Source organism: Aethina tumida, chromosome 4 (assembly GCF_024364675.1).
Source record: "Aethina tumida isolate Nest 87 chromosome 4, icAetTumi1.1, whole genome shotgun sequence".
NCBI classification, from domain to species: domain Eukaryota; kingdom Metazoa; phylum Arthropoda; class Insecta; order Coleoptera; family Nitidulidae; genus Aethina; species Aethina tumida.
In genome coordinates, this window is record NC_065438.1 from 21,867,401 (window position 1) to 21,881,631 (window position 14,231).

Consider the following 14,231-nt stretch of genomic DNA (forward strand, 5'->3'; position numbering starts at 1 on the left):
GTTTTCATCCGGAATTTAAATTAGCTGCGGTCGCAATGTAAACACACCGAGAGGTAGTTTTTGTGTTTGTCGCCTCGTTTTCCGAAGACCCCGGCTGGGGGGATGGGGGTTTTAATGAGCGATTAAGTGGGCAAAAAATCCCCGAAGCCGCCGTGCTTTCTTGTTTTTTATGTACGCACTGAGAACGGAGATTTTATTGCCGCCCGCAACATTAACTTTGACAAACTGCCAGCTCCGAATCATTGGGGATGAAAACAAGTAAACAAATTTGTTTTACGGGAAAAAATGTAGTAAGTAAATTATTCGGTGATGGGCTCAGTCTAATTTCACTCCGGGTTTTTTTGCACCACGAGGTGATTAATTTCGTCCGGGCTACAAAGAAAATGATGGCCCGTCTTTTATTTTTTAATTTTATGAAGTGATTTTGGTTAATAAGCCGGAAGCTCAGTTTATCCACGTCCCATTAATTTTTACTTAACGTCCCGGATTAATAATTCACCGAGCACCAATCGATGAAGTGGAGCAATTTCTGAGACACTTTAATCAAATAAATTCCGTCGATTTACGACGAAACGTGAACCGACGTCGGAATTACCATTAAGAGAGGACACCAATCCGATGTTTTGATCAGTTAGCTGAAGTTGCCGCCGGAATACATTATACAACGTTGATTTAATTAGCTCGACGAATGAATGGCAAAGAAATTAAATTTAACCCATTCAGTTGTTTAGAGGAATTGGCACGCCAAGATGTGGATGCGGGTCAAACGGATGTTCGCACAGACATCCAGACAATTTACTTTAATGGCGTACTAAACTACTTAAACATTGTCTCGTTCCATTAAAGACCCCACTATTTCAAAGAAACGAATGTCACACATAAAAGTCCATGATAAATGGAGTGTCCGCGTAAAAATTATAACCAACTTTTACGAACTTGTAAATTTATGTGTTCCAGAGGGAGCGAACGGCGATGGCATGGCCATAATAACATCACTGCGCTCATTCGACAGGGAACAACAAAAGGAATACCACATTCCAATCGTTATTAAAGACCACGGCAACCCGGCCATGTCTGGCACTAGCACCCTGACAGTGATAATTGGCGACGTGAACGACAACAAAATGCAGCCCGGCTCCAAAGAGATATTCGTCTACAACTATCAAGGACAGGCACCGGAAACGGAAGTGGGTCGCGTCTACGTCTACGACCTGGACGACTGGGACTTGCCCGACAAGAAATTCTACTGGGAAAGCGTCGAGCATCCCAGATTCAAACTAAACGAGGACTCGGGCATGATCTCAATGAGACACGGCACCCGCGACGGCACATATCACCTCAAATTCAAGGTGTTCGATCGCAAGCACACCCAGAGCGACGTGCACGCCAACGTAACCGTCACCGTCAAGGAAATCCCCCACGAGGCCGTAGTCAACTCAGGCTCCGTACGCATTGCCGGTATCACCGACGAGGACTTCATCCGCATCTGGGACTACAGAACGCAGAGCCTGTCCAAGAGCAAATCGGAGAAGTTCAGGGACAAGATCGCCGAACTGTTGAACATCGAACGCGACAACGTGGACGTGTTCAGCGTGCAGCTGCGCAGGAAGCACCCGCCCCTGACGGACGTCCGGTTCTCCGCCCACGGTTCGCCGTACTACAAGCCGGTGCGACTGAACGGCATGGTGCTGATGCACCGCGAGGAGATCGAACGCGCCGTCGGCATCAACATCACCATGGTGGGAATCGACGAGTGTCTGTACGAGAATCAGATGTGCGAGGGCTCCTGCACGAACACACTCGACATAAGTGCCTTGCCCTACATGGTGAACGCGAACAAGACCGCCCTGGTGGGCGTGCGAGTCGACGTGTTGGCCGAGTGCACGTGCGGTGCCCGGAACTTCAGCAAGGAGGAGAATTGTCGCAACACCCCGTGCTACAACGGCGGCAGGTGCGTGGAGACTCGCTACTCCTTATCCTGCTCCTGTCCGGCGGGCTACAACGGACCGCGTTGTCAGCAGACGTCGCGCAGCTTCAAGGGCAACGGATGGGCTTGGTACCCGGCTTTGGAGATGTGCGACAAGTCGCATCTGCACTTCGACTTCATCACCAGGAAGCCGGACGGATTATTGTTGTACAACGGACCAATAGTACCGCCAGAAAAGGATGAAATCATGGTGTCCGATTACATTGCGGTGGAACTGGAGCGGGGCTACCCCAGGTTACTCATAGACTTCGGCTCCGGCACTCTAGAACTCCGAGTCAAAACCAAAAAGACCCTGGACGACGGCGAGTGGCACAGACTGGACATCTTCTGGGACACCGAAAACGTCCGACTGGTGGTCGACTATTGTAAATCAGCAGACATAGCAGAACTCGAAGATGGTACTCCACCAGAATTCGACGACTCGAGCTGCCAAGCCCAAGGAACCATACCACCGTTCAACGAGTACCTAAACGTAAACGCCCCACTTCAATTGGGCGGCCTCTACGTGGAGCAATTCGACCCCACCCACTATCACTGGCAGTACATGCCAGTAGGCAAGTCCTTCGACGGATGCATCAGGAACCTGTTCCACAACTCCAAGCTCTACGACCTGGCCCATCCTGGGCTGTCCAGACATAGCGTGCCCGGCTGTCCACAAACTGAAGAGATGTGCGGCAGGTCGGACGCCACTTCCAGATGTTGGGAGCACGGAACGTGCGTTGGAAGCTTCAACGAAGCTAAATGTCAGTGCAAGCCCGGTTTCACTGGACCGGCCTGTACAATTCCAACCATTCCCACCTCCTTCAAGCCACAGTCTTACGTCAAATACGCCCTCAGCTTCGAACCGGACCGATTCTCCACCCAGATCCAGCTAAGGTTCAGGACCAGAGAGGAACACGGGGAACTGTTCAGAGTTTCGGACCAGCACAACCGCGAGTACGGAATATTGGAGATCAAGGATTCGAGGCTGTACTTCCGCTACAACTTGAACTCGTTGAGGACCGAGGAGAGGGACATTTGGTTGAGCGCCGTGCCCGTTGACGACGGTCAGTGGCACGTGGCCAGAGTGAGCAGATACGGGTCGGCGGCGACGCTGGAGCTGGACGGCGGCGAGGGTAGGAGGTACAACGAGACGTTCGAGTTCACCGGACACCAGTGGTTGCTGGTTGACAAACAGGAGGGCGTGTACGCCGGCGGCAAGGCCGAGTACACCGGCGTCAGGACTTTCGAAGTCTATGCCGATTATCAGAAGGGTAGGTCTTTGATTCTAACGTATTAATTAAAACTTGATTGACCTTTCGCTTGCAGGCTGTCTGGACGACATCAGGTTGGAGGGCAAACATTTGCCGCTGCCTCCGGCCATGAACGGCACACAGTGGGGCCAGGCCACCATGGCCAGGAACCTCGAGAGGAACTGTCCGTCCAACAAACCGTGCGCCAACGTCATCTGTCCCGAACCCTTCGAGTGTGTCGACCTGTGGAACGACTATGAGTGCACGTGAGTACCAGACGCGTACACGTCTCGACTAAAATGGATGGTTAATGTTTCTATAGCACCGTTCCCGAGAGGAAATTTAAAATAAGTCGGTGCATTTTACAATTTTAAGTCGTTGTCATGCACAAAGTATTTTTAATTTCCTGCTCCGCAATATTTGCTGACTCGATTTCCAATTGCATCACACAAAATTCTCCAACCGAATGGGGCATTCAGTTGAGCGTTAATATTAAAATATAAATTTAATTTCGCGTTCACGATTTAATTGTAAAATATTTTATTAAAATATATGTAACCCGTTATTCATTCAATCCGATGCTTTTTTAATTAACGAAACCATATCAGTTGGTCGTAACAAAAGGGATTTATATTTTTTTAATATTAAAATGTCAGCACAAAATACTCCGGTTTCAAAAAACTTTAGAGAACAATTTTTTTGTGTAATAAAATAATTGGATCAAGCAAATAACATTTTTACACGATTCACACTGCAGATTTTCTCCGGGAAAATTGAAACTAAAATCCCAGTAGAAATGTAAAATAGAACGAGGCAAAGATTAGAACAATAGAACCATCCTTTAATTAACATTTAATTAAATATATCGAGGAATACGACCGGTTCCGTTTAATGCTCACTAGCTTATTTACAAACGAATTCAATTATTTATCTATTTTAATAATTAACATTTAATTAAATACATCCAGAAATACGACCGGTTCTATTTACTTGTTTACAAACTATTAAACGCGGCATCCCGGAGAATGTGGCTAAAGTATTTCGGACAATTAAACAAAGAAAAAACATATTCAAAGGGATGCTGCAGCGTTTTCCCCACAATTAAATACCACTCTACAATTTTAGTTTGCTGTTACACACTCTCTTCTCCAATCACACACTCTTAAATACCGTTTAATTTTAATTGTTTATTTTTAATCTTACTTTTTACCCGAGTACTCGTCTGGTTGATTTATTTTTTCTATCCCCCGAATATAGTTAGGGAGGGTGTATTAGCAAATTGTGTTTTATTTGCCAAGGCACTGAGTTATTACCATTTTTCTGTTGGTTTTTCCCCGCTTTTCGTTTCGAGTAATTATAGCAATTAAACATTTACTCTTGAGCGATGAACCCTGATCCTTGTAATCTTTTGTTGCCTGGTTGTGTTTAACTTATCTGACTTTTAAATGTTGTGAACAGTAACTAACGTGTTAACTTTTTGGTTTATTTGGTGTGTGAAGTCAGTTTTAATTTATGGCCAAAACGGAACTCTGGAATTGCTTTCACTCAGTCAAATTTTGTCTGATTAATTAAAAATTCTTCTTTATTAACCAACTTTTACCTTGAATTTATTGCTAATATAGAAATTGACCAATTTATTATCCAATTTTTAATTGTAAATTAAATTCCAGTGACTTTTTGTACTACCAACTTATAAATAAAATTTGTTTACAAACATAACCTAAAATTAAACATGTTGTCAACACTGGAGAAAAATTGATACATATAATCACAAATTGCTGCCCGTAAATTGGACTATAACTAAATTGTTACAAACAAAATTCTTATAAACAAAATAAATAAAAAATGCCTAATTAATTATACAAATTTATTGACCAATTTCAAGAGCTCCAAAACCTTTAGAACAGAAATTGACCAATTTACTATCAATTTCTAATTGAATAAATTGAAAATTGAATTGAAATTCTATTTTTTACCAACATTTTAGTTATTTTTCGATAACTTTTAATACTAGCAACTTAAAAATAAAATTTACTTGTAACCATATATCGATTATACATACTAAACTAACCTAACCTAAAATTAAATATGTTGTCAATACTGGTGGAAAATAGGTACTTATGATACACAAAGTGGACAATAAATTGGTCTCTATAAAACAGTTTTATAAAATCTATTATAAATAGTTAATTTATTTAATTAAACAAAAAAAAACACTAATTTTAAAGTAAAAATCTAATTATTTGTGCTTATACTATTATTATGCAAATTTAAGAAATTAACCAATTTACTGTCCAGTTTTTAATTGGTTAATAATTTACTGGAAGATAGAACAAGTTCTTTTTTGCCAACTTTTTAGTCATTTTCTGTTAACTTTTCGTACTAATACTTACTATAAAATTTGTTTACAAGCATATACAGATTATACAACTAAAATAACCTAACCTAAAAATAAATATGTTGTCAATATTGGCGAATAATTGGTATATAGAATACATAAATTACTTCCTAAAGTGTGTTATAAATAGTCAATTTATTGTTGCAAACAAAAAAAAAACACTAATGTTAAAACAAAATATATCTGCTTATAAATTTTAAATATTTCAATTTTGTTGACCAATTCAAGACGTCCAAAAAGTTTAAAACAGAAATAAACCAATTTATTGTCTAATTTTTAATTTTATAATAAATTGCTGGAAGATAGAACAAATTCTATTTCTTGTCAACTTTTTAGTTATTTCCTGGTAACTTTTGGTACTACCAACTTATAAATAAAATATGTTCACAACCATATACCGATTAAATATACTAAAATAACATAACTTAAAAATAAATATGTTGTCAACACTGGTAAATAATTGGTGAACAATAAATTGTGCAATAAATTGGTGTGTTGATATGTATAATAGCTATTATAATAAACAAAAAAAAACACAAATTTTTAATAATTTACATTTTATATTAAACTAAATTGCTACAAATGAAATACTGGTAACAAAATAAAACGTAATTATTACTGCTTAAAACTATTTAATTATGCCAATTTATTAACTAAATTCAATACCTTCAATTTATTTCGTTTGAAACAAAAATTGACGAATTTATTGTCCAATTTTTAATTGACTAATAAATTACTGGAAGAAAGAACAATTCTATTTTGTGTCAATTATATAGTAACTTTTTAGTAACTTTTGATACTATTCATGTATACTTAAATAACCTAATCTTTATTTTTATGAAGCCGATACTGACAATAAATTGGGCAATATATTGGACAATAAATTGAGCAATAAATTGGACAATAAATTGATCAATAAATTGGTCAATAAATTGGTCAGCATTTTAGAGTACACATGAGCCATTGCAGAGTTATCATCGCCAAGTATTTAGTATCATTTGTAGTTTTTGTTTTCCTTTTTTATTATTCCTCGTTTTTACAAACTTCCACCCCCACATCCACATGAACAAAACAACAAAAAAAAACGTACATAAACATTGAAAATGCATGCGTGGTTGTGTGCGATCAGCTGCGGCGAGGGTCGCGTCATGTCGCCGGACAGCAAGGACTGCATGGACAAGGACGAATGTCTCGACCTGCCTTGCCTGAACGGCGGCACCTGCATCAACCTCGAGCCCCGTCTGCGTTACCGCTGCAACTGTCCGGACGGTTTCTGGGGCGAGAACTGCGAACTGATCCAGGAGGGCCAGACCCTCAAGCTCAGCATGGGCGCGCTAGCGGCTATCCTAGTCTGCTTGCTCATCATTCTCAGTGAGCCGATTTCCCCTTACTCGTTCGTCCCCGTCCACTTGCATGCTTTCTGGGTGCACCGAGTGATGTTCCGAAGCGATTAGGTTTTTATCGGGGTCGGATCGGTCGGTAATTGGCCGTCGATTGGGGTGTTTTAAAAATGCAAACGACCCGCCCGGTCTGGTCGTTTGTGTTTGCCGACCGAATGGGTAATTGGATCGGTGCGGAACATCACTTGGGGGCGCGTTTTAACATTCACCGTAGCCGTGCACGTTTTCGGTGGCATGTTTGCATCACATTTTCCGACTTGTTTCCCTGATTTTTTTTTGCACCGGAATCACGTTCGTCACGTCGAATTACGACCCATTACGGCGATCATTATTGAATCCTCCGTGATCGGTGGTGATTCGGGGTAAAATTATAATAAATCTCAGTGCCGACGCAGCTATGTCGAGTTGTCTACGATAAAGAGTGGTGAGTACATAGAGAATGACTGTTATGTGTATGTCCTCCCCCCGTTTAGATGTCCCCAAGGGTACCGGTTCCACGAGCAGACCTGCGTGAACGAGAACGAGTGCATGTGGTTGCCGTGCGTGAACGGGGGCATATGCAAGGACTATGAGCCACCGCTCCGCTACGAGTGCATATGCCCCCTGGGCTACACGGGCGGTCACTGCGAACTTGAGTTGGCCTCGGCCGGGGCCATCATGCCCTCCAAGGACTTTATTTTAGCCATTATTGTTTGCCTATTAGCTCTGATGGGTAAGTACCTACTCTAGTGTCTATGTCACAAACGTGAGAATACATACGAAACCGGATTGTTTGCTGAGCCAGCCCGGAAATCACGTTAAACATTCAATTTTGGGCCGGAGACGGACGTTACAGCTCATTTTTTCATTAAGTAAAAACGTTGCATTTAAATTGGAATTTATGTGTGTGTGTGTGTAGCTGAAGCTGCCACGTTTATTTTGTTCGACGTTCACACACGCTTTTAAATCAACAGAACTAATCCGAAAGCCCGGTTAATAATGTGGAACCAGCACGAAGATACTTGTTTTATTAGTAATAAAATAGTCAGTCGGAAATTCGAAGCTGTTTAGTGCTAATAGTTAAATATTCTTGGTTTAGTACAACAAAATAATACTGGAACAGAACTGGTGAGCTTGGAAAGTTGGAGATTTGACTCAACATCGTCAATTTCAATTCGGGATGTATAATTAATTTGGATTAACAAAGTTGCACTACAAACTACTAAACAGCCTACAAAACTAACGTCGTGCGATTACGTCGACAGATCCACTAATCCACCAGGACGACACACATTCCTTGTTGTAAGTTCCCGTGTATGGATTTAGTCGACTGTTCCACGGTTTTATTGTTACTTCACAAAACCGGGGACACAAAAGGCTTAGCAGAAATATCCAAGATAAATATTACAAAACGTCCATTATCGTTCGGTCTTTGATCTGGCTCTTTAGCACCGAATACTTGTCAACAAACTTGGGTTTGAGCTCCCCGGGAACACCGCACAGTAGGTAGTTTCCCAACTAATTGCTCTCTGCTTAACGGCTAACATCAACTTCACGTAACTGACCGTAAATTGTTTTAGTACATTCGCCGAACATGATTGAAAACCTTAATGATCAAGTCCCAATAACCGGCAGGTAGGAACGCCGGAGTTTCCTGTGTATTCTCACGTCGCACCTAGCGAAGCTTGCAACCACCGTCACAACTTGTACTTTAACCAAAAAACGAGGGTACTAATGAACGTTTTGTAGTTTTGGTGCTGGTGTTCGTGGTCTACAATCGGCGCAGAGAGGCGCACATTAAGTACCCGGGACCGGACGACGACGTGCGTGAGAACATCATCAACTACGACGACGAGGGCGGCGGCGAGGACGACATGACGGCCTTCGACATCACCCCGCTCCAGATACCGATCGGCGGACCCCTACCCGAGCTGGCACCACCGAAACTAGGCTGTACGCACCTCCAACTTTATTGTGCCACAAGTAGTAACATGTTTTTGGTTGCAGTCTCAATGTTGGGGGTGGGCCAGGAACCGAACGTGGGGGTGTTCATCGAGGAGCACAAAAAGCGTGCCGACAGCGACCCGAACGCCCCGCCATTCGACGACCTCAGGAACTACGCCTACGAAGGGGGCGGCAGCACCGCCGGCTCCCTCAGCTCCTTGGCTTCAGGTAACGCACCCGATGATTTAACGCCAATAGTTCATCTGGCACCGCGTTTACGGTCGCGTCGGATGAGTTATCGGCGCCCAGTTATTTATGCACCACAAATTATCGGAGCTATCGACCCGGGGCTGCGCTTTGGAAATAATTGAAAAAGTTTTATGGGTGCATCGGGGGGAATCGTCAAATAATTTATAAGTGCCGGTCGTTTCACGGGCCGCTGATTTATCGAGATGTTAATTAATGACGGTTTCAGGGACTGACGACGAGGCGCAAGACTACGACTACTTGGGAGCATGGGGACCGCGTTTCGACAAGCTGGCAGACATGTACGGACCCGGTGAGGAAACTGAACAGGAAGAGTAAAAGTGCGAATTTTATCCCGGTTATTCGATAGTGAAAGAAACATTCCTCCATCGTAAAACAATGCTTCTCACGTGTAAATTGCGTGTTCCAATAAGACTGTCGCAGTTTTGCTGCAATATATAAATAATTGTAGAGAATTTATACAGGCCGTCTGGTGAAAGGCACATAAACTGTTAGGAACACTGTCAACAAAAGTCAATTATAATTCAATTGCGACCTCACCTCCGGAGGCGCACTCAATACTATAATGGTAATTTAGTATAAGTAGATAATTTTAATAGTGTATAATTGAACTATGTATAATGTCTGACTGTTTTGAATGTGATAGACTTTGGTTGAAAGTCGGTTCTTAATTGTGTACTCATAATTTGTGTTCACTGCCACTTCTTAATATTATTGCATGTATTACCCTTTAACCAAATATATTTATAAGTTCGTTTAAGTGCTGTTTTATCAGATGTGCCGGAATGTTGCATATGTTTATTTGTAAGAAAGCACAGAATTACCATTGTCCTGTACCGTCAAGCCAGTATTCCTACGACAAAAAAAAATTGTACTTGTAGGCAGTCACTAAAGATTAGGTAAAATTTACAGGTTTAGATTAGTTTCACTGTGAATGTCTGGTAATTAGGATGCGTGAAGACTGACATGTGTTATTGTATATAGTAAGCATCACAAACTCACGACGTTTTTATATAGCACTATATACCATGTTGCCATACGTTATGTTTATCTATTTATTTATTGTGTTTGCACCGCATTACGTACAGCCAGTACCACAACCCAAATACATGCAAGAGGCCCCTTTATCTCACCGAAGTTCTCCCCACACCAAAATCGACTCGTCAAAAACAGATTTCGGGCGCAAAGCCTCCAACGTTTGCGCACAATTTTGAATATTTTTCTACTCGTGACGGACAACTTCGGGTGCATGTGTCCTGATGAGCATTCTAAATAAGGCTGTAAACGTATACATATGGCGAAACAACGAATCATTTTGCATCATTCACCAAAGATGTGTCGAGGTGGCGGCGTAAAAAAGACATCGAAACTCGCACGTAGAGTTCGCTCATAGTTTTCCGTAAATTAAGGCGCCCGCCCCGGCCCGACTGCTGTACCAAATGCGTTGCGTAAATGACTCTGTATTATAAATATAAGTTATCAAGCTCACTAGTATATTTTGTGTTGTAAATAGCAAATGTTGAATGTGTGGCATTATGCGAAAGGATGTTATGAGAGTCAGTGCCAATTATAACTTATAAATATATTAAATTCTTGAATGCTGTGTAATAATAATAATTATAATATTCTGTGTTTGCACTTGTGTATAATTTAAATAATGTATACTTAAATATTCTTATGACATCGCACCATATTAAAACACTCCGAGCGATCATTTGTCCATAATTCATTGTCCCACTACTCGTTTGATAATTTTTTTTTAAATCTAGGTTTAGTTCTTGAGTGGTTTTCTAGTGATTTCTTTTATGAGTTCTTTGTCATAAGGAATTCGTAGAAACTATTATTATGTACCTTTTTTGTACAAGAAAATTTTATTTAATATTTTATTTAAAATAAACTTCTAGAGAATATTTAGTTTTTATTTCCCTTCCAAAATTACGAAATTATAGTTATAATACTTATAAACTATAAATATATTAAAATAATACATTAATATAACATTAACAAAGAATATATTTATATATTTTACAATAAAAAACAAGGTAATATTGCAAAATCCTCGACTATAAGGAATATTTTTAGCGCAGGCGTCAATTTGATTTGAAATCATCTGTTTAGAAGACTTTATATCGAATAATTGCCAGATTTCAAATTTAATAAAATATGCAGAGAAAAAGATTATTAAAATATCTATATGTAATTTATTTTTTTTTTTTCATGTATGACTTTTGTCATTTAGGTGAGATAAAATTTGGCTAATCCTACTTTATTAACTAATTTATTATTTATTCCATATTTTTTGATAGTTTAATATCTAATTAAATTTTCATTATTAAATAAATTTAGAAAATATTTAATAATTAGGTAAATTTATAAAGTGGAATAATTTTTATAAAAAATAGAAGTCGATTAAGCATATTAAAATAATACATTAATATAACATTAACAAAAAACTATTTTAAAAACTAATCTATTCCAGTGGATATTGCTCCCTTATACAATTTAAAATGCTCATAAACACAATTCGATTTTTACATTTATTTATTTTTATAAATTAAGATTGTACTTACCAAAAAATAATAGTAATAGTAAAAATGTAATGATTTATATATATACAACACCCATATAATCTACAATGTAAAATAACTTAAAATATGACCAATAAATTAAAAATCATAGAAAAACTATCAGTCGAAAGCAAGTTGTGTTACCTTTAGAATGAGTGGGTGTCGTCAACACCAGTGTATCTGACGATATTAATTTCATGTCTACAAAATCTACATTGCCATTGAGAGGTTTCATTCACAAAAAAACATGAACTGGATCTTTTAAGCTGTCTGAATTCGTTGACGATTCGGATTTCTGCCTTTTCAGTCTTGGTGTGGTGAAGTTGCTTGAGGGATTCATTTTTTTCACTTTTAATCACAGATATATATTAATAGTGTAAAATGCTTTTTAAAATTAAATTCAAACGGTTTTGTTTGGTAGTGGCGTCCTCTTGTTAGATTACCAACTCTTTTAATATTAACAGAATTCTGTATTATAACTACTATGTATATTTTTTAATATAATTGTTTTTCTCAAAAACTTTTTAATAAATTTATTAACTCTTAATGTAAATAATTAGATATGCTACAATAATTAAGTTATTATGGCACTTTTATTAAATTACGAATATTCATAGATAATCTATACATATATATATTAATATAGGCAAACCAACTGTCATAGACTGGAATAAACCAGGAATCGAGGACGAAGAAAATATAATTTTTGCATGTACTAAGTAAAATATCAAGAATTTTAATTAAAGTAAATTTGCATAACACAATGACAATCTTGTGCCACACTTCCTATAATAATTTTAAAACTGAAAATATAGGGAGGTGGGTATTCTTACACTCATGTGTTTCTTGAATTTAAATATGCTTTGTTTACATGTATCTTTTATATTATTACTTAGTTATTGAGGTAGAATTTAGTTATAATTAAATGTAACATGTTTGAGATATGTTCAATTCAAATTTAAAGAAAATAGATTTTAATTAATTACTGTTATTACTTTTAAATACCACTTAGTCATGATTGAATTTTTCAATATGAAACTGTTAATTAAAATCAAGCATAATACAAAAAGTTACAACAATCAGGAAAGGTTTTTCTTAAATATATATTAAATAAAAGAAACAAAGAAAAAACTTTAACACTTGTTTTTGATTTTCAGATAGGACAATAGGATAGGAAAATCCTATGAGAAGATTTACAATTAAAATACAATTTTATTTGCAATAATAATTATATTTAATAGATGGAAAATACTATATTTATACACACAATTAATTATTCATAATTTATTTATTTTGAAACATAGGAATCGTCTCTGAGTGAAGGCGATCCTACACTCTCATCCTACTATTTAACAATTTAATAAAATATGAGTATATAATGTTTGTAAATTGAGGAATTTCTCAGAGATAAAGAACAACAAACATGCAATGTACTTATAATTATTTAAGGTGAAAGTGAATACTTGGTTAGATTACCTAAAAACCATACAAAAAATAAACAATTTCTGAAAATGTCAATTTTTTCTTAATAAGAAACATATTAATATGTTTACAAATATACAAATTTAATGTAGCAATCATACTTAAAATGATAAGTTAATAAATAATTGATAAATAAATAATTATAATTATCTTTTCCTTTCCATATAGTCTTATCGTCTTTCCAATGGTTCTAGTGGTCATTATACTCTAGTTGCATCCATGGACATGGACAAAGAAGGAACATTTGAGAGAACTGACTATTTAATAACGCAAATTTTCATGAGAATTAAACTCAGGAAACTGTAAAACTACTGATTCTTTAATAATTCTTATAAGAAGATTGGAGTTCTAACTTAATAATGATCCGCAGATTTTCGACTCGCGATTTTACTTATCCATGGAGAATATCAATTATTTTCAGTGCACCCCTTCTGATCTGCCTGATAGAGCCTAATAATATCATAATAATCACGAACAATTTAGGCTCAATAATGAAGAAAATCTAATTGAAGTTTGTCTTTAGGAAAAATAATTATTTAGATTTTTAAAATAAAGATTTTAATAATTTAAAAACAGTTTCTTGTTAATATAAAATCGGTTCATTTAATCGAAATTTTGATTTCAGTTTTCATTTTTCTAATCAATAATAATATTAATTCCTTATTATAATACTTACGACAGCTATCAAGCGTTTGTTCATGAACAATTGTTGATTTGTACCATTTTTTAAATAAACATAGTATATATAAACATTATTATTTGTATTGGATACTACTCTACTCAAAATTCGAATTTTTGTATTTGTTCGTGTAAGAGTGACAGAGAGAAAAATACACGTTAAAGAATGTTAGAGGAGGATGAAGATACAGCAGAGTTGTGCCGATCTAGTAAGCTGTGCATTTTTTTAATCTCGGTCCCAACTCGGACCATTTCTTTTGAAGCATTTCGATAAGTTGTGCAGTGACAATTATTAAT

General features: G+C 37.7%; 1 protein-coding gene across 5 annotated transcripts in view; it reads left to right on the forward strand.

Annotated features, from left to right (window-relative positions):
* Nucleotides 1–11,117, forward strand: part of LOC109594134 (neural-cadherin) — a 391,736-nt gene extending 380,619 nt beyond the window's left edge. For 3 of the 5 annotated variants that reach the window (XM_049966121.1, XM_049966120.1, XM_049966124.1), the window contains exons 17-21: nt 958–3,240; nt 3,296–3,485; nt 6,747–6,988; nt 8,746–9,168; nt 9,416–11,117. In XM_049966121.1, the coding sequence (XP_049822078.1) occupies nt 958–3,240; nt 3,296–3,485; nt 6,747–6,988; nt 8,746–9,168; nt 9,416–9,525 (3,248 nt within the window). In that variant the 3' untranslated portion in view covers nt 9,526–11,117. Of the gene's footprint in view, nt 1–957; nt 3,241–3,295; nt 3,486–6,746; nt 6,989–7,490; nt 7,730–8,745; nt 9,169–9,415 lie in introns of all 5 variants that reach the window. The other 2 variants (XM_049966123.1, XM_049966122.1) reach the window with 2 other exon arrangements.
* The last annotated feature ends 3,114 nt before the right edge of the window (nt 11,118–14,231 follow it).